The sequence below is a fragment of the Podarcis gaigeae genome (genome assembly GCF_964106915.1).
Source record: "Podarcis gaigeae genome assembly, chromosome: 9".
In the NCBI taxonomy this organism is placed as follows: Eukaryota; Metazoa; Chordata; class Lepidosauria; order Squamata; family Lacertidae; genus Podarcis; species Podarcis gaigeae.
The window spans coordinates 67,532,424-67,557,950 of record NC_139685.1 but is presented as its reverse complement, the minus strand read 5'-3'; the positions used below and the strand labels follow the sequence as shown (position 1 = coordinate 67,557,950).

At 45.4% G+C, this 25,527-nt stretch overlaps 1 protein-coding gene across 2 annotated transcripts in view; it reads right to left on the bottom strand.

Annotated features, from left to right (window-relative positions):
• Positions 1 to 25,527, bottom strand: part of RASGEF1B (RasGEF domain family member 1B) — a 249,594-nt gene that overhangs the window by 2,721 nt on the left and 221,346 nt on the right. For both annotated transcript variants that reach the window (XM_083756618.1, XM_083756619.1), the window contains 12 exons: positions 25,099 to 25,281; positions 21,983 to 22,105; positions 20,109 to 20,246; positions 13,505 to 13,717; positions 13,303 to 13,377; positions 12,018 to 12,113; positions 10,064 to 10,166; positions 8,518 to 8,597; positions 7,033 to 7,128; positions 3,254 to 3,349; positions 1,820 to 1,943; positions 585 to 657 (listed from right to left, as the gene is read on the bottom strand). In XM_083756618.1, the coding sequence (XP_083612744.1) occupies positions 585 to 657; positions 1,820 to 1,943; positions 3,254 to 3,349; positions 7,033 to 7,128; positions 8,518 to 8,597; positions 10,064 to 10,166; positions 12,018 to 12,113; positions 13,303 to 13,377; positions 13,505 to 13,717; positions 20,109 to 20,246; positions 21,983 to 22,105; positions 25,099 to 25,281 (1,400 nt within the window). The remainder of the gene's footprint in view (positions 1 to 584; positions 658 to 1,819; positions 1,944 to 3,253; positions 3,350 to 7,032; positions 7,129 to 8,517; positions 8,598 to 10,063; positions 10,167 to 12,017; positions 12,114 to 13,302; positions 13,378 to 13,504; positions 13,718 to 20,108; positions 20,247 to 21,982; positions 22,106 to 25,098; positions 25,282 to 25,527) is intronic.

The following is a 25,527-nucleotide window of genomic DNA, read 5'->3' as shown; positions in this document are numbered from 1 at the left end:
ATGGAGATTTGAACCACCGACCTTCTGATCGGCAAGTCCTAGGATCTGTGGTTTAACCCACAGCGCCACCCACATCCCTTCCCTAACCTGGTACGCTCTAGCTATTGTTAGACTCCAGCTCCCATCATGTCCAATTGTTAAGGAATGATGGGAGTTGCAGCCTAGCAGCATACAAAAGGCCACCAGGCCTGAATCAGCCCAAGTCAACTTTAGGAGAATTTAGAAACATGCATGACTGACTGACTGGACAAAAGCCTTCAAACAAGAAAGGGAAGGAAAATGGAAATCTGTCTGGGCAAAAATAAATAAATGCATTCATTCAGTTTTTAAAGATGAAAAAGGAGGTTCCTAATACATTGGGAATGGGTGGAAGGAACAAAAAAACAGGAAGATGAAACAGCTTGTGTGCTAATACTTTGGGAAAGCCCAGAAATTAAATATGACTTTTTTTTGGAAGCCAGTTCACACTGTGTCCATCTGTTGAGGCATGCAGCAGTGGAACACTTGGTATCGAAGGTGACTTAGCGCTCAAGCAACTTGGCAGTCTGCTGATTTATCTGACGGCAATCCCCTTTGACACTGACCTGAGAGTCTTCCATCTGTCTTTTTCAATGTGGTTCTCGGGGCCTTCGCTCTCGTAGGAAGCCAAGTAAAGTGCTGCAGTCAGAAGAAACAGAACGTCGTCATTACAGGCATGCGAGCCAGTGTAGTGTAACGGGTAGAGTGTCAGTGTAGTGTAACTGGGACCCGGGAGACCAGGGTTTGAAACCCCACTCAGCTCACCAGAAGACCTCCGAGGCAAGTCACTCACTCTCAGCCTAACCTGCCTCACAAGGTCATTGTGGAGATTAAAATGAGGAGGGGGAGAATTGTGTTGAGCTCCCTGGTAAAGAAGTAGGACACAAATGCCTCAGAGCAGTGTTTCCCAACCTTGTGCCTCCAGATGTTTTTGGCCTACAACTCCCATCATCCCTAGCTAGCAAGACCAGTGGTCAGGGATGATGGGAGTTGTAGGCCAAAAACATCTGGAGGCACAAGGTTGGGAAACACTGCCTCAGAGGACTTCATCAGCATCTCACCTCTTGGGGTAGGGGCCTTGTCACTTCCAAGTGTACAGTAACAAGGTCTGGATGGTAAAGAACCCTCTTATAATGCTTTTTTTATTTTAAAAAACTGCTTGCAGAATATTCTATCCATCCCGATTTTCTGTAATGATTGTCCTCCTCTTACTATTTGTGATTAGAATACTTGGCTATGGATTTTTGAATTATTGCAATTAATTACATGCCACCTTTCTATCTCAGTTGGGACATTATGGCAGGCGACAACCATTATTTGAAGCACGGTCACCAAATTTAAACAACCATTATTTCTAGACTTGCATTGTTTTAATTGTGAATCAAATGTTTTTCTGTTGCAGGGACTGTCTTGCTTCTCCATCCTGTGATTCAGGTGGACTTCCTTCCTTCCTTCCTTCCTTCCTTCCTTCCTTCCTTCCTTCCTTCCTTCCTAGAGCTATTATGTACCTTTATTCATTGATAAGAGCAAACCAGTCCTTTGCGATTGGAAGCGGGGGTTGTTTTGATGATGCTATGGATGCTAGCCAATCAGCACTGCATATAGCTGGCCTTTAATCACCAACTTGTAGTACTGTGGGTTTTATGTACTCCTCTTTCTCAGAGACTCCCAGGTGTATCAAATGCTAACCCTGCCCTTCTTCTCCCAAGGGGCTACCTCCAACAAAGCTAGGGTGGTCTTCTGTATTTCCCCAAAAATAATGGTCACACTGCACAATGACCAGAGTTTGCACATCTCTTACCATCCTCGCTGAAGACTGGGACGGTGAGCAGGTATGGAAGGATTTTCCGGTCTCTTTCAAAAGGGCACTCAACTTGTTTCCACGTCATAAACTCACTCACTTGTTTAGCCAGTTCCCAAAATTTCTGGAATTTAATAGAGGGCAGAGAAGGTCAGTAAAAACATGTCCACAAAAACAAAACAAAACAAACAACCAATCAAAGTCTGCCAAGAATAGAGAGGGATGCATGGTGTAAAATTCCAAATTAGCATTTCCGACAGCTGCGATAGAGGTAAAGAGGTAAAGGGACCCCTGACCATTAGGTCCAGTCATGGCCGACTCCGGGGTTGCGGCTCTCATCTTGCTTTATTGGCCGAGGGAGCCGGCGTACAGCTTCTGGGTCATGTGGCCAGCATGACTAAGCTGCTTCTGGTGAACGAGAGCAGCGCACGGAAACGCCGTTTACCTTCCCGCCGGAGAGGTACCTATTTATCTACTTGCACTTTGACGTGCTTTCAAACTGCTAGGTTGGCAGGAGCTGGGCCCGAGCAATGGGAGCTCACCCTGTTGTGGGGATTCAAACCGCCGACCTTCTGATGGGCAAGCCCTAGGCTCTGTGGTTTAACCCACAGTGCCACACTTACGATAGAGGTACACTCGCTCTTTTTCTGAAGTAAGAACTGACGACGCCACTTCACCATCATATGACAGTGATGCTTCACCCTTAAGAGAGCTACAACTCCCAGGAAGTGGGCTTCATAATCTGTGAAAGGAATAGGGGTCTCCTAACAACTCTCAGCACCCTTAACAAACTTCAGTACCCATGATTCTTTGGTGGAAGCCATGACAGTTTAAAATGGGACAGCTCAGTCGGTAGAGCATGAGACCTTTAATCTCAGGGTCATGGGTTTGAACCCCACGTTGGGCAAAAGATTCCTACATTGCAGGGGATTGAACAAGATGACCCTCAGGGTCCCTTCCAACCCTAGCTGTCAACATTCCCTTTTTAAAAGGGAAATTCCCTTATTCTGAATAGGATTCCTCGCAAGAAAAGGGAAACGTTGACAGCTATGCTTCCAAACTCTACAATTCTATGATTCTGCTTAAAATGTATAGTGCAGATGTGGCCCTAAAACAGATGTAAAAAGAGAGAGGGGGGAACCTGAATGCTTGTCTGTTTTTAGAGGAAGGGCATAGCCAACCACGAGCAGTGAAAGAGATAAAGTCAGAGCAGACATTCTCCCCCAAAGGGTGGGGTCTTTGCCAACAGGACCCGGCAGCAGACACCAAATGATTAAGTCTATACCTCCGGGACTAGTCATGCTCACAATTAGCATCAAGAGATGGGCAGCCAACCCTCCGGCAAGGCTTTCTGCTCACAGTTTAATTAGCAAAGCTTGTCGGTTAAAAAAACAAACCACACACATCGAGAAATTCCAAGCATGCTCTACTTACTTCGAAATTAACGTGGCCGTTGGGCAGGCGGTTGGCGCAGCCCTCGTTGAGGAAGTAAATGTCCTTGATAAGCAGGCTGAAGAAAGGGATGACGATCTAAGGAAGAAGGGGAACAACGGGCTTAGTTAGCATCCGTTCCAGAAGGGAGGCAGCACAACAATGGGCAAAGTCAAGGTGTTCCAGTAAAAACTTGAAAACGGCTAATGCACGTAGCCTAGAGGCAAAGGAGCATTTCTAAGGTGGCTTATACAAAGTCTGACCTTTTTATTCATCTAGTTCAGCACCGTTGACACTGTCTAGTAGCCTTCCCCTCCCTTTCAGCAGCGCTGAAGCTAGCATAATAGTGACACTGTTTGTCTAAGGCACACATTCTTTTTCTACCAAAGGCCAGGGATCAGGGGCTGAACACAAGTATTAATGAACTTATGAGTTCAAGGATCTTTCTTTACACTCCCCGCAAATTCCTAAGGCCCAGCTGAAATTAAGCAGGACTGTGGCCAACCTTGAGCTGGAGGGTCTCCACTCTGGATGTATTTGCTCATTTATTTATTAAATTTATACCCTGGCCCTTCTTCCCAAAGCAACAAGTGAGCAAACATCTTAAAAACCATCCCGACACAGCTGCACACTGGGAAACCTCAATTTATTATTTATTTTTAAAAAATAACTTTTATTAGTATTTTCCAAACAACAACAACAACACGAAAGATATCAAAAAATAACAATACACAACACACAAAAATCAACATTTGAAAACTAAAGAAAGCGACGACAACAACAACAACAACAACCAAATCCATATCTTACAAGTTAATATTATAAACACTAAAACAACAACAAGACATTGACTTCCACCAATCCCACTGCACCTCCTTTATCTCTCATTGTGTCTTCCTGTTTTCCTGTTTTATTTATCATCTCTATCCTAACATCTAGATAGATATCCTTCTTTCATATCTTTTCCCTTCACAAGGTTATTCCAGACTCAGCCAGATTTCTGCCCTCAAACCTTGACTTTTGAGGTATTCATTTAGGCACTCCTATTCTTTTTTTACTTCACTTTTTGGTTTTTGTCTTATTATGTCTGTCAACCTCAATTTAAAAGGCCTGTTGAAAGAGAAAAGTCTTCACTTGGCATCGAAAAGACAACAGAGATGAGGTCTAGTTGATATTCAAGTGGGGAGTGATTCCAAAGGGCTGGTGCTGTGACAATATAAAGACCCGATTCCTATGTTGTGCATAGGAATGGACCTCCTAATAAGATGGTATCTGCAGGAGGCCCCCATCTCCACAGCACAGCGATTAGGGCTGGGCGATACCTGGTATTCAACACCGTGATTTATCACCAGTTAAACATCGTGATATACAAATATATCACAATGTCTGAAATAAGGGTGGATCTACGTAAAGACATGGGCTGGCTGCACGGTTTTTCTCACATTGTGATTTTTGCATGATTCACGATATGATTCACGATTCATGATTCATGATATGTCGGCAGGTCAAAAATAATGAAACAGATATCATGATATGGACTTCAAACCAGTTTTGGATAATATATCGATATATCACCCAGCTCTAAAGGTAAAGGTAAAGGGACCCCTGACCGTTAGGTCCAGTCGTGGACGACTCCGGGGTTGCGGCGCTCATCTCGCTTTATTGGCCGAGGGAGCCGAACTACATGTTATACCAGCTTTCCCTCCAAGAGGGCCAAATTAGGTGCACTTGTTTTAACCATGTGATTAACCTCACATGTAAAGGTAAAGGAACCCCTGACTCTGGGGTTGCAGCGCTCATCTCGCTTTATTGGCTGAGAGAGCCGGCGTACAGCTTCCGGCTCATGTGGCCAGCATGACTAAGCCGCTTCTGGCAAACCAGAGCAGCGCACGGAAACACCGTTTACTTTCCCGCTGGAGCAGTACCTATTTATCTACTTGCACTTTGACATGCTTTCGAACTGCTAGGTTGGCAGTAGCAGGAATCGAGCAACGGGAGCTCACCCCGTCGCGGGGATTCGAACCGCCGACCTTCTGATCGGCAAGTCCTAGGCTCTGTGGTTTAACCCACAGCGCCTCCCGCATCCCCACCCAGCCCTAGCAGTGACTGATTTGGTATATAAGGGGTGTCCTTCAGGAATCCTGGTCCCAAGTGTTATGGGATTTTGCACACTAGAACCAACTTCTTGAACTTAGCTTGGGAGCTAAATGGGAGCCAGTTTCCCTTTGGGTTTCCCATTGCATCTGGCATGCAAACACATGGACACATATGCACAATATCAGTATATTTCCAAACTTACAAGCTTATCACAAGAGTCTCAATACCTGATATATGAACCTTCCTCTTTTCCCACTTCACAACCTCTATTTCATGGAGTGTTGGACCATAATAATCTTTTCAACCCCCTCCTGTAGTTTCTACTGCTAGCATTCCCTTCCCACCAAAACAAACAACCCAACCCACAATTGATCATGCAGGTAAAGGCTGGCTTTTTTTAAAGGTTCAGCTGAACTCCAGGATGTACTGCTTTCCTCAAAGTACAGAGATTTCAGAGAATATCTTTTGGCCGAGGAGCAGCCTGCAAAGCTTTCATCTTTCTGCCTTTCATCCGGAAAGAGCAAAGTATTTGCTTCTCACACTTTTCTAACTTGGCTCTATTTCTGGGGCAATGGAAATGAGAGAGAAAACCCACTAAGAAACTGATTCTCCGCAAAGGCAGCCATGGACAGGAATGACATCACATTTCCCATCAGGAAAGGCTTGCCCAAATAATTAGTGTTCCAGCTTGATTAATTTGCATTATTAAAACACATGCCTGGGGAACATGTGGCCTTCAAGAAGTTGCTGGACTACAACTCCCATCATTCAAGACCATCAACCACATTGACTGGGGATGATGGAAGTTGGAGTCCAATGAAATTCTGCAAGGTTCCCCAACACCATGAAAAAGCCTTCCTTTCTGCTAGCTTAAAAACAGTAGAGCCTCTGACATCACCACTAGCCCTCACCTTTCATTTTTTAAAACGACAATGACAAATTCCTAGGCCTTAAGAGTCACATGTATATGTTTGAAAGCATGTGGGCAACGTATGGCAAAATATGAGGAGCCAAGGGATGGATAAAATAGATCCCTAATGGTGATGGACAAGGATGTTGCATAGCTCCTCATTACTAGCCAAACCGGAATAAATTATCCAAAGTAAGATAACTGCCGTATTTTTTGCTGTATAAGACTCACTTTTTCCCTCCTAAAAAGTAAGGGGAAATGTGTGTACATCTTATGTAGCGAATGCAGGTGTGCAGCTATCTCAGAAGCTAGAACAGGAAGAGGGATTGCTGCTTTCACTGCACAGCAATCCCTCTTGCTGTTCTGGCTTCTGGGATTCAGAATATTTTTTTTCTTGTTTTCCTCCTCCAAAAACTAGGTGTGTCTTATGGTCTGGTGCGTCTTATAGAGCGAAAAATACAGTATGCAAATTGGCCTAGCTTGCATCATTTATGCAAGCTGCAGAAGGGAGATTTCCTTGGCATGAAACTGATTACCTTGGCACAGTATTCAAGAGTATTTTTTTTAAGTGCAAAGCACACAGAACCCTTTAGGACAGGCCAGATGTTACATTTCTTTATGAAAAAAGGGACAATCAGTGACCAAAAATGCACATTTCCCCCCCAAGACGGTTCCCAGTTAGCAGGAAGCTGTGCTCCAGGCAGATGGCTTACCTGGTGCACACCTCCTATTAAGTAAATTTGATCCCTGGCCAACCGTGAATATATTTGCATACCTTCTCTCTGTTGCTGTGTGCTGTCAAAGACCTCTGAGCTGCTCCACGCAGAGCTGTGCGGTAATTGTAAAAATTGCTGGAAGGGTCCATTTGATGCTAGATTTAAAAAAAGAGTGGAAATGTTCACAACATTTCCATGCCATAGCAGACACCACAAAATTATTTAGAAGTCCAGCATTTAATTCAGTGGAAGAGCACTGGATACAAAGCAGCAATCGGCCTGTTTTTAGATAGTTTTTAGTTTGCTGCTAGTGTTACAGTGGTACCTCGGGTTACAGACGCTTCAGGTTACAGTGGTGCCCTGCAAGACGAAAGCCTCGCAAGATGGAAACCCGCTAGACGAAAGGGTTTTCCGTTTTGGAGGCGCTTCGCAAAACGAATTTCCCTATGGGCTTGCTTTGCAAGACGAAAATGTCTTGCGGGTTCCTGTGGAGTTTTTTCCCTTTTCCTAAGCCCTAAGCCGCTTATCAGCTGATCCGCTAAAAGCCGCTAAACCGCTAATAGTGCTAATCCGCTAAGCTGTCAATGGGCTTGCTTCGCAAGACGAAAAAAACCGCTATACGAAGAGCCTCACGGAACGGATTAATTTCGTCTTGCGAGGCACCACTGTACATACGCTTCAGGTTACAGACTCCGCTAATCCAGAAATATTACCTCAGGTTAAGAACTTTGCTTTGGGATGAGAACAGAAATTCTGCTCCGACGGCACAGCAGCAGCAGGAGGCCCCATTAGCTAAAGTGGTGCTTCAGGTTAAGAACAGTTTCAGGTTAAGAAACGGACCTCCGGAACGAATTAAGTACTTAACCCAAGGTACCACTGTAATTTCATTGTTTTCTTCATCTGTAAACTGCTCTGAGGTTTGTTTACTTTTTACAATCAAGCGATATGTAGATTTTATGAAATAAACAAATAAAGCAGACAACCAGCAAAGGCTCATCCAAAATTCGAAAGAGAAGCAGAGATGGATGGAGATGAGCCACTGTATAACTCTATATTTAGATAATCAGATGTTTGAGTCAGATAAGCTATTTGGAAGTAATATGAAATTTAATAAATTGGGACCCATGTTCTGCATATTCGCCCACGGAATAGATTTTCAGTGTAATTTTCCTTTTAGTATATTATTTTGTTTTATTATGTTTGTGTTCTCTGCCCTGGGACAATCAGGTGAAGGAGAGATTACAAACGTTCAAAGTAAATAAATAAAGCGCTGCCCATTAAATGGCATATGGAAAGCATAGACTACTATAGATTTTTCTAATGGGCTAGGAGCTTCTCTTGTTGCTACACTGTAAGCAGCAGTGTGTAGTCAGAACATTTTAATATATTACCCACCCTCTCCAAACTTTAATGGAACTAGCATTAGGGATAGAAAAAATGGACAGAATAGGTAGATATCTTTGCATAGACGATGATAACCACTTGTCCCCCTGGCTGATAAACAACTGGATAAACAAGATTTCAGGTGACCAAACCACATTTACCTCGAGAATGTCGAATTTGGCCGTCTTGACTTTTGACCAGGTTTTCTTTAGCCTGGAGACAGGGCTCATATTCATTCCAGCTTTTAGTTCAAAAGGCCACAAGGAAGATGCAGAAACAAGAGCGAAAGAGCACATCATTATTCTGGACTAGATATATTTAAAAAGCAGGGGACAGGGAATTGAATATTTGCAAAGATAGGCATTCTGGCCTCCTTACAGCATTATGAAGAAGTGACTAGAAAGCATTGGCGCTGCAGGTCTGGTAGCAAAAGCAGCCTCACATCCTTCTGTCCTCTGTCCTGAGAGTTGGGACTAAGGCTATGCGCACGCCAAACATTTAAAAGCACATTGCTTCCCCCCAAAGAATCCTGGAAACTGTAGTTTGCAATTTCCAGCTCCTGTAACAAACTACAGCTCCCCAGATTCATTTTTGGGAGAAGTCAGATACTTTAAATGCAGGGTTTGTACACAGCGTAAAAGACAAAACTAAGCATCAGGAAGTGTTTGTTCCCAATCTTGCCTCTGCCATGGTGACCTTTGGCACCCCATTCTCTCTCGGCCTGAATCCTTCCCACCACAAATTGGGGATAATACCAATGACTACAGGGTTGTTGTAAGGATTACAGCTAGATAATGGCTGTGAAGCAATCTGAATTATCATCATATTTCTTAATTAGCTGAACGTCCTAGTGTGGATTGTGACAATACAGAAGCACAATATTAAAATCAGTTAAAACAATTTGCAATCAAAAGAATTGCATGGGTCCTAACTGAAGATACTGTGCAGTACAACTGGTAAGTATCATTATTATTATTCACTCTGCAAAGCAAGACAGTTCTATCTGGTTAGTGATATTACATTACAGAGAAGATGTGTGGCAGGAGTGGGGAGACACAGGGTACAGCTGTTGGCAGCAACAATATAAATCTTCCCATACCTGCTCCCCCCCCCCCAGATGTTGCTGGCTAAGCTACAACTAGAGAGTAGGAAGAAAGCCAGTTCAGTTTGACCATGCTCGCTGGGGCTGATGGGAGCTGGAGTCTAACCACATCTGCAGTGTCACAAGTTGAACAAGGCTTCAGTACACCTGAAGGAGCGTTTACACCTCCATCGTTCTGCCCGGACACTGAGGTCCAGCGCTGAGGGCCTTCTGCAAGAAGCCAAGTTACAGGGAACCAGGTAGAGGGCCTTTTTGGTGGTGGCACCCGCCCTGTGGAACGCCCTCCCACCAGATGTCAAAGAGAAAAACAACTACCAGACTTTTAGAAGACATCTGAAGGCAGCCCTGTTTAGGGAAGCTTTTAATGCTTGATGTGTTATTGTATTTTAATATTCTGTTGGAAGCTGCCCAGAGTGGCTGGGGAAACCCAGCCACATGGGCAGGGTATGTATGTATAAACAAACAAACAAACAAACAAACAAATAGTCCAGATCTGGCCTGAATCAGACTGAGGTGAACCAACTCATTCTCCAAACCAAGCACCCTTTAACAAGCAACAATTTAAAAATACCATGCAACTACGAAGGATTCCCGTCTATACTTACAAATAATGGCCATTAATGAGTTGAAGTTGCCAATGTTAAAGCATTCCCGGGCCACGTCTATGAAGTACTCTATCATCCTCGCTCGGTGCTTTTTCTTCACAGGCTGAAGGAAAACAAACCCAAAAGAGAATATATCTAATTTCATTTAATTTATTTCTTGCAGAGGAAGGGACAAATGAAGGGGGAAAGCGCAAGTACATATGTACCAGAGGGTTCTTTTGTAACAGTACTCACTGGTAGAGAGTACCAGAACATCTTTTTTCCTACCCATAGTGGCCATTTTGTGCTGGCACCCTCGGCACTTTCATGAGTGCCAACGCCTCATCTTTTTGCTAAAAAAAAGCACTGTCCCTACCATCTATGGCATTGTAATTTAACATTATTCTACAGATACAGTACAAGAACTTGCAACACAAGGAGGACTTTAGGTTGTTCCATCAGCTCCACGCTTGGTATATTTGATCTATGTACTAGTGGCTGTTTCAGAACTGACAGAAAATCACAATGGGACTCGCATCTCACATTCAGTGGAGGGCTACCGAGGCCCTTCTGCTAACCTTAGCTAGGTACTTCAGGCTCACACACATTTTATTCTCTTTGGGTGAACAAATTAAAATCATCCGAAAAAAGGATTTTGCACAGGGACTGAAATGTAGAGCCGATTAACACACATGTATTCGCAGGCCTGGTGGTGGTGTTGTTTAGTCGTGTCCGACTCTTCGTGACCCCATGGACCAGAGCACGCCAGGCACTCCTGTCTTCCACTGCCTCCCGCAGTTTCGTCAAACTCATGTTCGTAGCTTCAAGAACACTGTCCAACCATCTCGTCCTCTGTCGCCCACTTCTCCTTGTGCCCTCCATCCTTCCCAACATCAGGGTCTTTTCCAGGGAGTCTTCTCTTCTCATGAGGTGGCCAAAGTTATTGGAGCCTCAGCTTCAGGATCTGTCCTTCCAGTGAGCACTCAGGGCTGATTTCCTTCAGAATGGAGAGGTTTGATCTTCTTGCAGTCCGTGGGACTCTCAAGAGACTCCTCCAGCACCATAATTCAAAAGCATCAATTCTTCGGCAATCAGCCTTCTTTATGGTCCAGCTCTCACTTCCATACATCTCTACTGGGAAAACCATGGCTTTAACTATACGGACCTTTGTTGGCAAGGTGATGTCTCTGCTTTTTAAGATGCTATCTAGGTTTGTCATTGCTTTTCTCCCAAGAAGCAGGCGTCTTTTAATTTCGTGGCTGCTGTCACCATCTGCAGTGATCATGGAGCCCAAGAAAGTAAAATCTCTCACTGCCACCATTTCTTCCCCTTCTATTTGGCAGGAGGTGATGGGCCCAGTGGCCATGATCTTAGTTTTTTTGATGTTGAGCTTCAAACCATATTTTGTGCTCTCCTCTTTCACCCTCATTAAAAGATTCTTTAATTCATCCTCACTTTCTGCCATCAAAGTTGTGTCATCTGCATATCTGAGGTTGTTGATATTTCTTCTGGCAATCTTAATTTCAGCTAGGGATTCATCCAGCCTAGCGTGGTGGTGTTACCTGGCATCATTGGGGCTCATTGGTGCCAACCCCTTGCCAGACCCAAATGGTTGGAGGGATATGCTATTTCAAACTAGAGAGACAGCAGGACATCATATTTTAAATTCTCCTCCATGTTAAAAACAAAACACCAAGTTGAACACATTCCTAGCATAAACTAGAGCAGGCTTCTTCAACCTCGGCCCTCCAGATGTTTTGAGACTACAATTCCCATCAACCCTGATCACTGGTCCTGCTAGCTAGGGATCATGGGAGTTGTAGGCCAAAAACATCTGGAGGGCCGAGGTTGAGGAAACCTGAACTAGAGGAAGATTGAGCATATCTCCCATTTTCAGTTTATTACTTGCAGGGAGATGTGGAAGGTTGTTACAAGTATGGCACCCAACCCCTAAACTGTAATCTGATTTGCTTACCATGCATATTTCTGTGGCAACTAAGTAGCTGAGCCTGTTGAACCATTCTACATAGGCTTCCAGGTTCCGCGCCTTCTTCCGGTCACCATAGCAGCTCTGAGAAGACAAGAGCAGCCGTTTGTTTCCCATGCCATGTTTCTAAGCGGGGGAAAATTCAACTTCTACAGCTTTCTTATCGTCTTTACCTCGCCTTGGTTTAAATGAGGTTTTACGTATAATACCCAAGTGGCATTCCCCTTCCAGAACTACAGTTCCCAGAATTCCCTGGGAGGAGGGATGGGTTGTTAAACCACTTTCAGAATAGTTGCCATCTGTGAGGGGAATAAGGGTCTCCTAACAAGTCTCAGCACCCTTAAAACTACAGCTCCCATGATTCTTTGGGGGAAGCCATGACTGTTTAAAGTGCTTCAAGTGAATGATGTTAGAATTAGTTAACAGATGCTGTAATCTGGTGACGGTTTTACCCTCCCAATGAACATCTGTTCAGCATCATGGAGTGACATGACTCTCCAGGAAGCCAGAAGCAACCGCAGGCGACCTCTTCAGTCTCTGCACTGCCATGTTCCTGCCCATCCTCTCATTTCCTCCCCTGCTGCACCTCCTATATGGAACCCACATAGTCCTGGTCTCAGCGTTGCAATCCTAGATTATCAATGGAGTTCACAGAATCACGCATAATCGCAGAATTATACAGTTGGAAGGGATCAAGAGAATGACCTAGTCCAGCCTGTTAAGTTGTGGGTGAACATATCAGATGACACAGCGATTCTTCTAACAGCTCTTGTTTATTCACAGGCCAGAACAGAACTGAACTGAAGGGTTCAGCCAGCCTGCTTATATAGAGCTCCAGTACAACGCAACTGTAACCATTTTCTGTAACTATCCAATCACTGAACGTCACTTTCAATCCCTTATTTGCATATGTGGACCTGAGTGAGAACTATCTACAGTATCCTCCTGCTGGCCGAGGGTGAGAACTTCAGTACATAACACAGCCTTTCTCAACCTTGGGTCCCCAGATGTTTTTGGCCTACAACTCCCATCGTCCCTGACCACTGGTCCTGTGAGCTAGGGATCATGGGGGTTGTAGGCCAAAAACGTTGGGGGACCCAAGGTTGAGAACCACTGATTCTAGTCCAACTCCACAATGCAGGAATCTTTTGCCCAACGTGGGGCTCGGATCCATGACCCTGACATTAAGATCTTCATGCTCTACTGACTGAGCTAGCTGAACTTGTCCTGTAGACTGACTGAAACCTAGCACCCACGCAGCCCCCTCCTTCACCTTGTCGTTATCCAGCGGGTCCTTTTGCACAAATGCCTGGACAAACTCCTGTGGTCCAATGTAATTCAGCCTCTCCTGCAGAAAGGGGAAAGGAAAGGAATCAGGACCGGTGGCAAAATTCGCACACGGCCGTCAAAGAAAGGCGAACACAGAACACAGGCAAGATAAGGAGGCAGCGGAGAGCAGGACAGCGTCAACTCACTAACTCTATGTGAGTCAGCTGCTGGGCTAGCATGTAAGGGTCGCTGCAGACGGTGATGATATCCCTCTGAATGGCTTGGGGTTTAGTCTTCAGGACCGTCAGCCGGTCCGTCGAGCTCGCGTTGATTTTTGCAAGCACCTCCTCATACTGGCTAAGGGAGGCCAGCTTACGAATGAGATTCTGGATGATTTGCTGCACATTTTTCCGGTACATCTGCCAAAGGAAAAGAAAATAATTAATTCATCAATTAGTTTCATTCATATCTCACCTATCCTCCAAGGAACAGACAGGGTGGCCTACAGGGTTAGATGACTGCAATGCATTAAATGTACGGCTGCCTCTGAAGACAGTTCGGAAACTTCAGCTAGTGCAGAATTTGGCGGCCAGGCTGCAAGGCGGTTTCAGCATATGACACCAATCCTGGCCCAAGCTCACTGGCTGCACATTAGCTTCTGGGCCCAATTCAAAGTGCTGGTTTTGACCAATAAAGCCTTAAACAGCTCAGGCCCACAATACCTCAAGGACAGCCTCTCTCCATATGAACCTACCCGGACCCTGAGATCATCCTCTGAGACCTTACATCGTGTGCCTCCTCCACGTGAGGTCTGGAGGGTGGCAAGATGAGAACGGGCCTTTTTTGTGGTGGCTCCCTGTTTGCGGAACACTCTCCCCAGGGAGGTTTGCTTGGTGCCTTCATTATATAATTTTATGTTGTGAACCACTCTGAGATCTAAGGATGAAGGACGGTATGCACATTTTAATAACAACAACATTATAATTATAATACCTCCCCGCCTTTTTAAGCCTCATAGCATTTCTGTGAGGCAAGTTAAGAGTGACATACGGTGACTAGCCCAAGGTTATCCAGTGAGCTTCATGGCTGAGTCAGGATTTGAACTCTGGTCTCCCAGGCCCTAGTCTTACACTCTAACCACTACCCCACACTGGCTCTGTTATTGAGTTATGCTTCATGCATATGTAATATCCTCAAGTGTTCAAAGTGATTCATATTAGCACAGCCCTGTAAGATATTGTTATCCCCATGGCTTTTTTGTGGGTGACAATATTCACCAGTATAGCACCTCTCTTCTGGAAGCCCATGGAAGCCATTTTGTGCTGGTACCATGACACTTTTAATAAGATATTAGTACAGGCTACTTCATTTTTTTTAAAAAAAAACCAAACCAAACCAAAATCACACTGATTATGAGCCAAGCCATGGTTTAGCTTAGTATTACACTCTAACCTGGACTCTTGATCCAGACAAACCACGATCTGTAGCCAAGGCTTGTTCTATAGCTTACTGTTCTTAGTTTGTGTGTGAGGAAGATAAGACCTGAGTCCAGGTTTGGATGCAATGCTAAACTAAACCATGGATTGGCTCACAGCAGCAGCATGATCGGACGAGGAGCAAAGTCGCTGTGATCTCAACTCATATGAAGAAGAAGAAGAAGAAGAAGAAGAAGAAGAAGAAGAAGAGGAGGAGTAGTAGTAGTAGTAGTAGTAGTAGTTTGGATTTGATATCCCGCTTTTCACTTCCTTTAAGGTGTCTCAAAGTGGCTAACATTCTCCTTTCCCTTCCTCCCCCACAACAAACACTCTGTGAGGTGAGTGAGGCTGAGAGACTTCAGAGAAGTGTGACTAGCCCAAGGTCACCCAGCAGCTGCATGTTCACCAGACTACTAGTCTTTTGCTCTTAACCACTACACCACACTGGTGATCTGTTCACACTAAACCATGGTTTGGCTTAACATTCCATACAAACGGAATCACCAACACTTTAACAAAGCAGCGCATTGAAAGACTTATAAATTTATTACAGCATAAACAGGATTTTGGATGGGAAAATCTCTGCCCACCCACACCCCACTGCCGAAAGGCACTGAGTGTGACAGCTTGGGAGACCGTAATGAGAGATGGCTTTCAGTGATCACTGGGGAGATATCTCAGCCTAAAGACAAAAGAATATCCTTATCACCGATTGCCTGTTGGGTGAGCTATACATGCTTATCTCACGATTTGATGTGACAGCTAATAAAGGTCAATGCAAAGGCAGGGGGGTGAGTGAGTGAGTGAGAGAGGGGGGTGGAGAGAGGGAGGGAGAGAGATTGGGAGATATAATTCATATGTTTAAATACGCACACAAATAAACTCAAGTTCTCTGTCTCCAAGTGGGTGGATGTGATTTTACCTTCAGACACAAAGGCCACCTTACCAAACTCTCGCCCGTTGTCATAGACTGACTGGGTGCAGATGACTGGTGGGAGGCACCAGCTGGGACCCCCAGAGGAGGAAGGCTCAGAGCCAGGGGATTGGTGGTGGGATGACAATGAATGCTCAGAGGGAGAAGAGGGAGCAGACTGGGGAGAGGAGGTGTTGGAAGCTGGAGAGGCAACAGGCTTTAGTGAGCAGGAAGAGGCTGTGACAGAGAGCAGTCCAGAATCGGAGGCTGGAGAGGAGGGGGACCAGGAGACAGAGATCAGGCAGGCTGCTGAAGAAGCCAGGGACTCTCTCCATTCTGCTGTGACCAGCTCTTCTCCCCCTAATCCCCTACAACCCAGACAGGAATGAAGAGGGCAGAGCAACAAGACATAAGACGATGGAGCCTTGGGCTGCTGGGAAAGGAACTGGGGAGGAGCCTTAGAGTGTGGTGGGAAGGCAGGGACCTTCAGTGCTTGCAACTGCCTCACTGGGACAAGACCTACTGGGCAGAGTAGCAGGGATCACTAGGCCTGTACTGTTTTGGTTTCTCTGAGTTAGCTCACAGCTGGGTGTTTTATTTCTGACCGGCTTCTGACACCAGTCCTTAGTGGGCAGGATCTGGACAGGCTCGCTTTAAACCCAGCACGAGTTGCAATATTGTCATACAGGATGCGGTTGAAAGCAGTTAAGATTTGGGGAGGGGGGGGTACAGCAAACAGCACTAACGGAAGGCGTCCGTTCAGTCACCTGGGGCGGATGGGCAAACCTACGTAGGACTTCCTACAAACCCCTCAACTCTTGTAGCGATCTGCATTGCAGTGCAAAAGAAACAAGGTCACTCCCTCCTGTATTTACCCTTCCAAGAGAATTACTAGCCAATATAACTAATAATTTATGACATCCAGAACTGTACTGCGACACTGGCTCTCTCTCTCAACCACCCTGCCTTTTCATAAGGGGGTGGGGGAAACAGAGTCTCTTCGAGATTCAGAAAGTCTTTGTTGTTGTTATTTTTACATGAACATTTATTACCCTCACGTAATCTTTTTGGAACATTTTCATCTGAGGAACCCCTGCTAAGGGACCCATGTTGCGTGGGGACACTTTATGAAGGTGGCTCTTGGACCACTAAGCAAGGCCAGCAAAGGCTTTTCATAGGCCTGAAGCAGAGTTGTCCATTTCATTCTGAAAGCGTCTCCTTCCTTTTTTTAAAAAAAGAACACCCAGAACCTATCTAAGTCCTTTAGGGAGAATTAAAGCACTTGGGTGTCATAGATAAAGTGGGATATGCAGTCATAGTAGATAGATAGATAGATAGATAGATAGATAGATAGATAGATAGATAAATTTTAATTTATACCCCGCCCTCCCCGGCCAGGGCCAGGCTCAGGGCGGTTAACACCAAATATGAATTACAATAAAATGTAAGAGGGAACAGCAACAACAAGCAAACAAACAAACAAACAAACAAACAAACAAACAAACAAACAAACAAACAGTTAATCAAAATGCGGCTTAAAATACAGCTTAAAACGCAACCTCATTTTAGTAGTAGCCCATAAATCAAGACCATAAAGGGAGGAAGCATCAGCTATTCACCCAAGTCAGCTATCCATGCTGGTCCTACATGGGACAACAAAAAAGCCAAGGGAAAATTTATATACCAAATCCCATATAAGGGGTCAGAGTGAGTCTAAGCTGAAGGCCAGGTGGAACAGCTCCGTCTTGCAGGCCCTGCAGAAAGATGTCAAATCCCGCAGGGCCCTAGTCTCTTGTGACGGGAGCATTCCACCATGTCAGGGCCAGTGCTGAAAAGCTTCAAGGGCAGCCCCGCGTAGAGCGAGTTACCTGGAGGTGACCATCGCATGGATCACTGTGGCCAGATCAGGGAGAGAAAGGTAAGAGACCAACTGCTTAATACAGCAGAGATGGAAAAATGCCACCTTTGCTGCGGCTGCAACCTGCACCTCCATAGAAAGGGAGGCGTCAAAGGTTACACCCAAACTCTTGACAGAAGGCACTGGCACTAATTGAGCCCCCGCAAGTGATGTGAGTTGGCCCCCCAACCCCATGTCGTCCCAACCCAGCCAGAAGACCTCTGCCTTCGAAGGATTTAACTTCAGTCGGCTCCCACACAGCTATCCAGCCACAGCTTCCAAGCATCTGGTCAGTGTGTCCGGGGCCGAGTCAGGGCAGCCGTCCATCAACAGATAAAGCTGGGTGTCATCAGCATATTGATGACAACCCAGCCCAAAACTCCGGACAATCTGGGCAAAGAAATGAATGGTGTGTGTACACACACGCACACACATTTGCTGTCCCACATGCCAGCTGACAGGCACCGGCTGGCAAACAGGTGGTTTATCAAAGGGGAAAGAAGCAGCTGGGATTAAGCGTTGGGGGGGGGGGACATAGTGGGGAGGGAGAGGCCCCAAGGGATTTTGGAAGCAGAGCACACGCAGAGCAGCTCGATAGGTTGGAGGTTGTGGGAAGAAAGCAGAACGGGGAAGGGAGGGAGAGTCACGCAGGAGAGCTCAAGTATGTGATTTCCATAGTGCACCAGGAGACCGCGAACATATGGGCAGATAAAAGACTCGGAGGCTGGTCCATTCGGGCGAACTCAGCAGGGAGGATGGGGACAAAAGCAGGAGTTGGCTGTCTGTCATTTGACTCCGACTCTATACCTCCTGTTAGCCTCTCTGCCTTCTGCCCCACTAGATAAAAGCAGATTTCAAACCACAAATGCTTCCAAAGTCTTGCTACCTGCAACATGGAGGTCCTCTTCCCCACCCTCCCCTTTTAAAATTGGTGCAATATAAAAATTGTACTAAAGCTTTAAAGGCATTTTCCGACCTCCTCCTCCCAGACGAATGGCACTGGCATTCTGTTTATCGGATAGGGTGGAAATTTGTTACTGTTGCCTCTCCCACTCCTTCCAGTGGCCTTTACTGCTGCATGGCATCTCAGGGCTCATGGATGGCACTGCGTTCCTGGGCAGTGGCAATGATCCAGGGTTCCTCCTCCCTGCCTGTCAGGTGTAATGCAGGGTTGTCTTAAAGGAAGACCAGAGCTTCCCAACTGCCTCACTGGGGATGATGTCGCTGCTACCACTTGCGATGTCCGGCACAAAATGGGAGATTTATACAGTGGATCCTCGGGTTACATTACCTTCGGGTAACGTAACTTTCGGGTTGCGAACATGGCAAACCCAGAAGTGTATACTTCCAGATTTTGCCACACATGCATGCACAGAAGCGTTCTATCGTGCCACATGCATGTGCAGAAGCGGCGCCTCATGTTGCAGACTTTTCGGGGTATGTAAGGACCCCCAGAACGAATTAAGTTCGTATCCAGAGGGTACACTGTATTTGTTTGCAAGTGCTTCCAACCCTACCCTTTAGCAAAGTTCTTACAAAATCAGAATGTCACGCATTTAAGACACCCAGGGTGCAATTCAATGTTGTACTAAGGCATTTTGTCAGCGAAAGCATTTCTGCTTGCTGGATGTAACAAACTCCCCCTGCACCAGACTGTGGGTTCCCCTGAACCTCCCTAGCAGACATGGGGGGCTGAGAGGGGCGGGAAAGCCCTGTCAATGCTAGGAGGACTTGGACTAGTGCAACAATTTAGTTGAATCCAGCTCACACATCAGAGATGCCTTGGTGTTCAGATGAGCACAACGTGATAGTTGGCTCAACACAGGGGTTATTCCTGCATTGCCGTACACCAAGACAGTGTCTTTGAATCACTCAAAGCCACCACCAAGAGATAAAACCTTGTCTGCATACATGACTGGTTTTCTGTAATTCCTGCATATGTCATTTGACTCTAAAGCCTGTTGGGATATTCCCTTCCACCTTAAGGAGCAGGCATGATTGTTGTGTGTCACATGCCTGTTTACACTCCAGCACAGTATGCTGGGAACTTCCGTTTGTGTATAGCTTTTGCTTTAAGTTGCTTGCTTTGGATGAGATCAGACATTGTCCTGAAGTATGCTGAATAAACTGCTTGTAAATAAGCTCACACAAATTCTCCTGCTACTTCTGTTTGCGCGTTATCTCTGCTGAGTTGCGTGCTCCAGCTTTTGAAGCTGTGGGTTGCAGATGCTGCAACAAGGCCTGGAGATTGCCCGGCACACCGGCTGGTGGGCTGGAGCCAGCTAGGGGCCTGCCAATTGCCCCCGTTCCTTGGTTGCTTGCCAACAAAGCCTACCATGGCTAATAGAAGAAAGCAGGGGTGGGAGCCACTGTGACCCTCCAGGTGCAAATAGACTATAACTCCCCCTGGGTCCAACTCACTGGGCCACAGGAGACACTTCAATGCAGGATGTGAGAAAATGCTCTGCAGTGATTAGGAACATCTTGAAACATCAGCAAGCTCATGCTCCACTCAAGTGACTCACCTCATCCCCACTGGCAATCTGATGGGCCAGTTCCTTCAAATTCCTCATCATCCGCTCATCTCGAAAATCATAAGGAAACGTCTCCGTCCACTCCGTTAACAACTGCAGAATTTTGGGGGCAATTTTCCGTAACCGGTTCTGGAGAGAGAGACAAAGAACATAGGTGTGGTCCCTCAGAATATTCATGGTTTGGAGTTAGGTGGGCACAAGACTAAGTACAGTGGTACCTCAGGTTACATACGCTTCAGGTTACCTACGCTTCAGGTTACAGACTCCACTAACCCAGAAATAGTGCTTCAGGTTAAGAACTTTGCTTCAGGATGAGAACAGAAATCGTGTGGCGGTGGTGTGGCGGCATCAGGAGGCCCCATTAGCTAAAGTGGTGCTTCAAGTTAAGAACAGTTAATCCGAGGTACCACTGTACTGAGTATTGCTGTTCAACTAAACAGACTTTCCATTTGGGGTGCTTGAGATTTCTGTTCAGTCTACATTTTAAAGTATGTTTGATCCCAATTCACAGTTTCTAGAATTGAACAGTTATTCTGCATTTCAAAATGCATATTTTGGGGTAAAAAAGTACAAAGATAATGCAGTTTTTTTCTGCAGTTTGGAAGAGAAAAAACAACACCCTACTGGTTCAAGAATGGGATAGAATGAACTTATGGATGAACACATGCAAAAGCTGACACGGACCAGAAAATGTTCCTACCCTTCTGTGTCCACTTCTATTCTCACTAAGTGTGGAAACAGACTAAGGGTAGAAAACCATTATAAGGTGTATTGTAAGGCAGGAGGACCGTGTAGCTGCTTTGAGCTCTTTGGAGGAAAGGCGGGGTAGAAGTTGTAGCCAACAAATCATAGAGGTGGAAGGGACCCAAGGGTCATCTAGTCCAACCCCCCATAATGCAGGAATCTTGGCTAAAGAATCCATGAAAAATGGGCACCCAACCTCTGCTGAAAAACCTCCAAGAAAGGAGAGTCTACCACCTCTCATGGAATAATCTTGGCAGAATTAGATGGATCCCTGTATTGTATAAATATAAGTTCGTAGGGAGGTAAATAGAAGCTATATAAGAAATATCTAACTGTGTGATATAAAGTAATGGATAAAGTACAGTGAGATTAATTGGAAGTCAATTTTAAATTTCTTCTCTATAAGTTTTATAATTGTGTTCAGTATACTGGTAAAAGGTAAAGGGACCCCTGACCATTAGGTCCAGTTGTGGCAGACTCTGGGGTTGCGGCGCTCATCTCGCTTTACTGGCTGAGGGAGCCGGCGTACAGCTTCCAGGTCATGCGGCCAGCATGACTAAGCCACTTCTGGCGAACCAGAGCAGCGCACGGAAACGCTGTTTACCTTCCCACCGGAGCAGTACCTATTTATCTACTTGCACTTTGACGTGCTTTCGAACTGCTAGGTTGGCCGGAGCAGGGACCGAGCAACAGGAGCTCACCCCGTCACGGGGATTCGAACTGTCGACCTGCTGATCGGCAAGTCCTAGGCTCTGTGGTTTAACCCATAGCGCCCCCCACATCTCCAGTATACTGGTATATGATGATAATTATATTAATGTTCTTGTAATTTATACTGTGGTGGTTTGTTGGATTTTTCTGTTATTTGTTTGATTGTAGGTTTGTTTACTTGTATGAACGTCTGTTTTCTCATAAATATATTTATTTTAAAATAATAAAGATATATTAAAAAAAAGAAGAAGAAGAAGAAAAAGAAAGGAGAGTCTACCACCTCTCATGGGAGTCTGTATATAAATATAAATACAAGCATTTTGCCTCGATGCATTGTCTAAGATGGCCTTCCGTCCCAGTCATTAAGCAGGGTGCAACCCTAAATCACATTGATTAGGCAGGCCACTTACTTTATCGGCTGTGGGCTCATCCAGTCTCTGCTGCTCAATGCACAAATGGCAAACTTTTGCCATTAACTCGTAAGGGTGGACGAAGAGTCGAGAGCTGAGCAGGAAGGTAAAGATATATGTTCTCTGCAGGTGAAGAGAGACAGCGGCTAAGAAGATGCAGAACTTCACAGGGGCCATTTAGAACAAGACACGCATGCTCATGTATTAGCAGGCAGAGGCTAATTTGTTGCGTTACCGTGGGAGAGCGCCCAAGACTGCCAAGGTAAGCATTTGAAACCTCATTGCGCCAAACACCATTGTCTTCAGAACCTGTGCTGGGTACGTCACCACACCCTGGTGATGCAAGGCTGGCAGCAGACAGGGCAAGGAACATCACAGCTGAGCCGACAATCCTTGCATAATAAACACGCAGTCAATAACAGTGTTGCTGGGTATGCAATTTCATAATTCATCCTCTTGCTAAACATGCAACATTGCCTAGTGTTTTAGGGACTCTCACCTCTACCTTGAACTCAGTGGGTGGCGAGAGGCAAACCTCAGCATCAGCCTCCCACGAGAATCACATGGGCCTACCCTTACAGGAGTCTGCAATCTTTTTCAGCAGGGGGCCGGTCCACTGTCCCTCAGATCTTGTGGGGGGCCAGACTATATTTTGAAGGGGGGACAAATTCCTGTGCCCCATAAATAACCCAGAGATGCATTTTAAATAAAAGCATACATTCTACTCATGTAAAAACACGCTGATTCCCAGACCATCCACAGGTGGGATTTAGAAGGCGATTGGGCCGGATCCGGCCCCCAGGCCTTAGTTTGCCTACCCATGCTCTAGAGCATTGATGCAAGCAGTACTGAGGTCATGCTATAAAGTGCTACAGAGAAACCAAAAAACAGGGAGAGAAAGATTCCCCTTTACCGGTCTGGTTGGTGCCACCTCCATTTTTTAAAATAATAATTAATTTATTATTATTATTATTATTATTATTATTATTATTATTATTATTATTTATTGAAATACTAATATACTGCTGCATCATAAAGATATAACACAGAGGTTTACAACCATATAAAAAAATGAAACCAAACAATAAAATAATAAAAAGTTCAAAGCAAAAATAAACTAGAAATCAATAGACCATTGTGTGGAATGCACTTTTAATTGCCGGGCAAAACAGAAAAGTTTCCAGGAGGTGTTTAAAGGTTGGCACAGAAGGCGCCTGCTGAAACTCTAGTGGCAGGGCATTCCACAGGACTGGGGTGATGGCACTAAAGGCTCAATTTCTTGTTGTCAAATGAGCCCCACCAACTCAGGGAACAACCAAAGATGCTCTGGCAGATGGGAGAGGCAGTCACACCAGTGCTGCGTACTCTAGAAAAACCAGAAAGCTTGCATTCTTGGTAGTTCCACTATGTGTTGAAACTCACTGCTCAGAATCTCGGGATGAGACTTACCACTGTAACTGACTAGCCCTAGTTTGGTATTCCAAGACTGTTGCAAATTCCAGCAATGAATATAATTTATTATTTGTGAAACCGATTCAGCTGCACTTATTTTACTCTCTGGGCAGCCAGCTTCTAAGTGATCTTCAAAGTAGATCTTCACAGCTGAGGCTTCCCTGCTCCATAAGCTCACAGCTATTCTGCACCAGCCCATCAGAAATACCGCTAATCTTAATAGCTCAGCCACAGGTTCCTGCACCCCATAAATAGAGCCCAGGAGTCTGTGTATGTTATGCCGAATTTCATATTCTTAATGGCTCAAAGTATCTATTCGATATCATTTTTGCAAGCAAGAGAATACAATTGAGGACCAGACAGTGTACATCTTTCCAGTGTGGAATCCTGTCCTGTTGCCATCATAGGATGGAAAATTCCACGCAGCTTCAAGAGTTAGCAATCCTCATGTGAGTTTTCAACAAGAGTGTCATTCAGTTCAATCCAAAGCTTCCATGCATGGACATGAATAAGCAAGGAGTGTTTTGAAGCAACCTTGTTTATTTGAGTAATTACCGTATTTACTCGAATCTAACGATCACATTTTGGGGCCATATTACATTGCGAAAGTTAAGGCGTGTATTAGATTCGATGACACATTTACGTCTGCTAGCAAATACTTTTTTGTTTCAAGGTTCTGAAAACTAAGGCATGCATTAGATTTGATGGAGCATTAGACTCGAGTAAATATGGAAACACTGAAGGAGTCCTAGTGAAGGCAATATTCACACATTAAGAAATCTGTCGCAATCGATTGCTCAGCACATTTGTGAAGATCAAAGGGGAAGCTGAACATTTGATTTCCATGTGCGTATTCAGATACAGAGCAGAGAATAGAAGCAAACTCATCATACTGAAGGGGGCCAATTCACTTATGGCTGTTTTCTACATGGATGATAATGCCCAAAGAGGAAAATTGCATGTAGACTTGGGTATGATGACTAAGCCACTTCTGGCGAACCAGAGCAGCGCATGGAAACACCGTTTACCTTCCTGCCAGAGCAGTACCTATTTATCTCCTTGCAGTTTGACGTGCTTTCAAACTGCTAGGTTGGCAGGAGCAGGGACCCAGCAACGGGAGCTCACCCCGTCGCGGGGATTCGAAACGCCAACCTTCTGATCGGCAAGTCCTAGGCTCTGTGGTTTAACCCACAGTGCCACCCTGCTATAAATATAAGTGGCAAAAAGCAGCATTTCCCCAGCCTGTAGTCTGGTGGGCAGGCATCTAGAAACCCACTTAAAAGGAAAAGGGACCCCCTGACAGTAAGGTCCAGTCGCGGACAACTCTGGGGTTGTGGCGCTCATCTTGCTTTATTGGCCCAGGGAGCCGACGTACAGCTTCCGGGTCATGTGGCCAGCATGACTAAGCCACTTCTGGCAAACCAGAGCAGCGCACGGAAATACCGTTTACCTTCCTGCCGGAGCGGTACCTATTTATCTCCTTGCACTTTGACGTCCTTTCGAACTGCTAGGTTGGCAGGAGCAGGGACCGAGCAACAGGAGCTCACCCCATCGCGGGGATTCGAACTGCCGACCCTAGGCTCTGTGGTTTAACCCGCAGTGCCACCTGCGTCCCAATGCACAGTAGGTCGGGCCAATTTAATTTGCAAAAGGAGGAGACTTACATCAGGGTAGTAATCAACAGTGGGCACTAAGTGCTGGATGAGGGCTTCCAAGGATCCTGACAGCAAGTTGTTTTCATGGTAATAGAGTCCTCCGCAGCTGTCCTCTTTGGCCTGATACAGGTTTCGGTTGTAACCACTGCTGTCAAACATCGCTGCAAAGGGAGGAGTCTGCGGCATGTTTTCCTAAGCAAATACAGAGGAAGGAGAAAAGTTTGTACACAATATTCAGGCGAGGCAATTCATTTATGATTCTTCCCTTTCTTAATCCCCACGAAAATCCTTTCTGGTAACTCATAAATCCCGTTTTATACTCGAGAAGGTGTGGTTAGACCACACCAGCCTTTCCGAACCTTGAGTCTCCAGATGTTGCTGAACTACAACTCCCATCAGCCCCAGCAAGGCCCAAAAGTCAGAGTTGATGGGAATTGT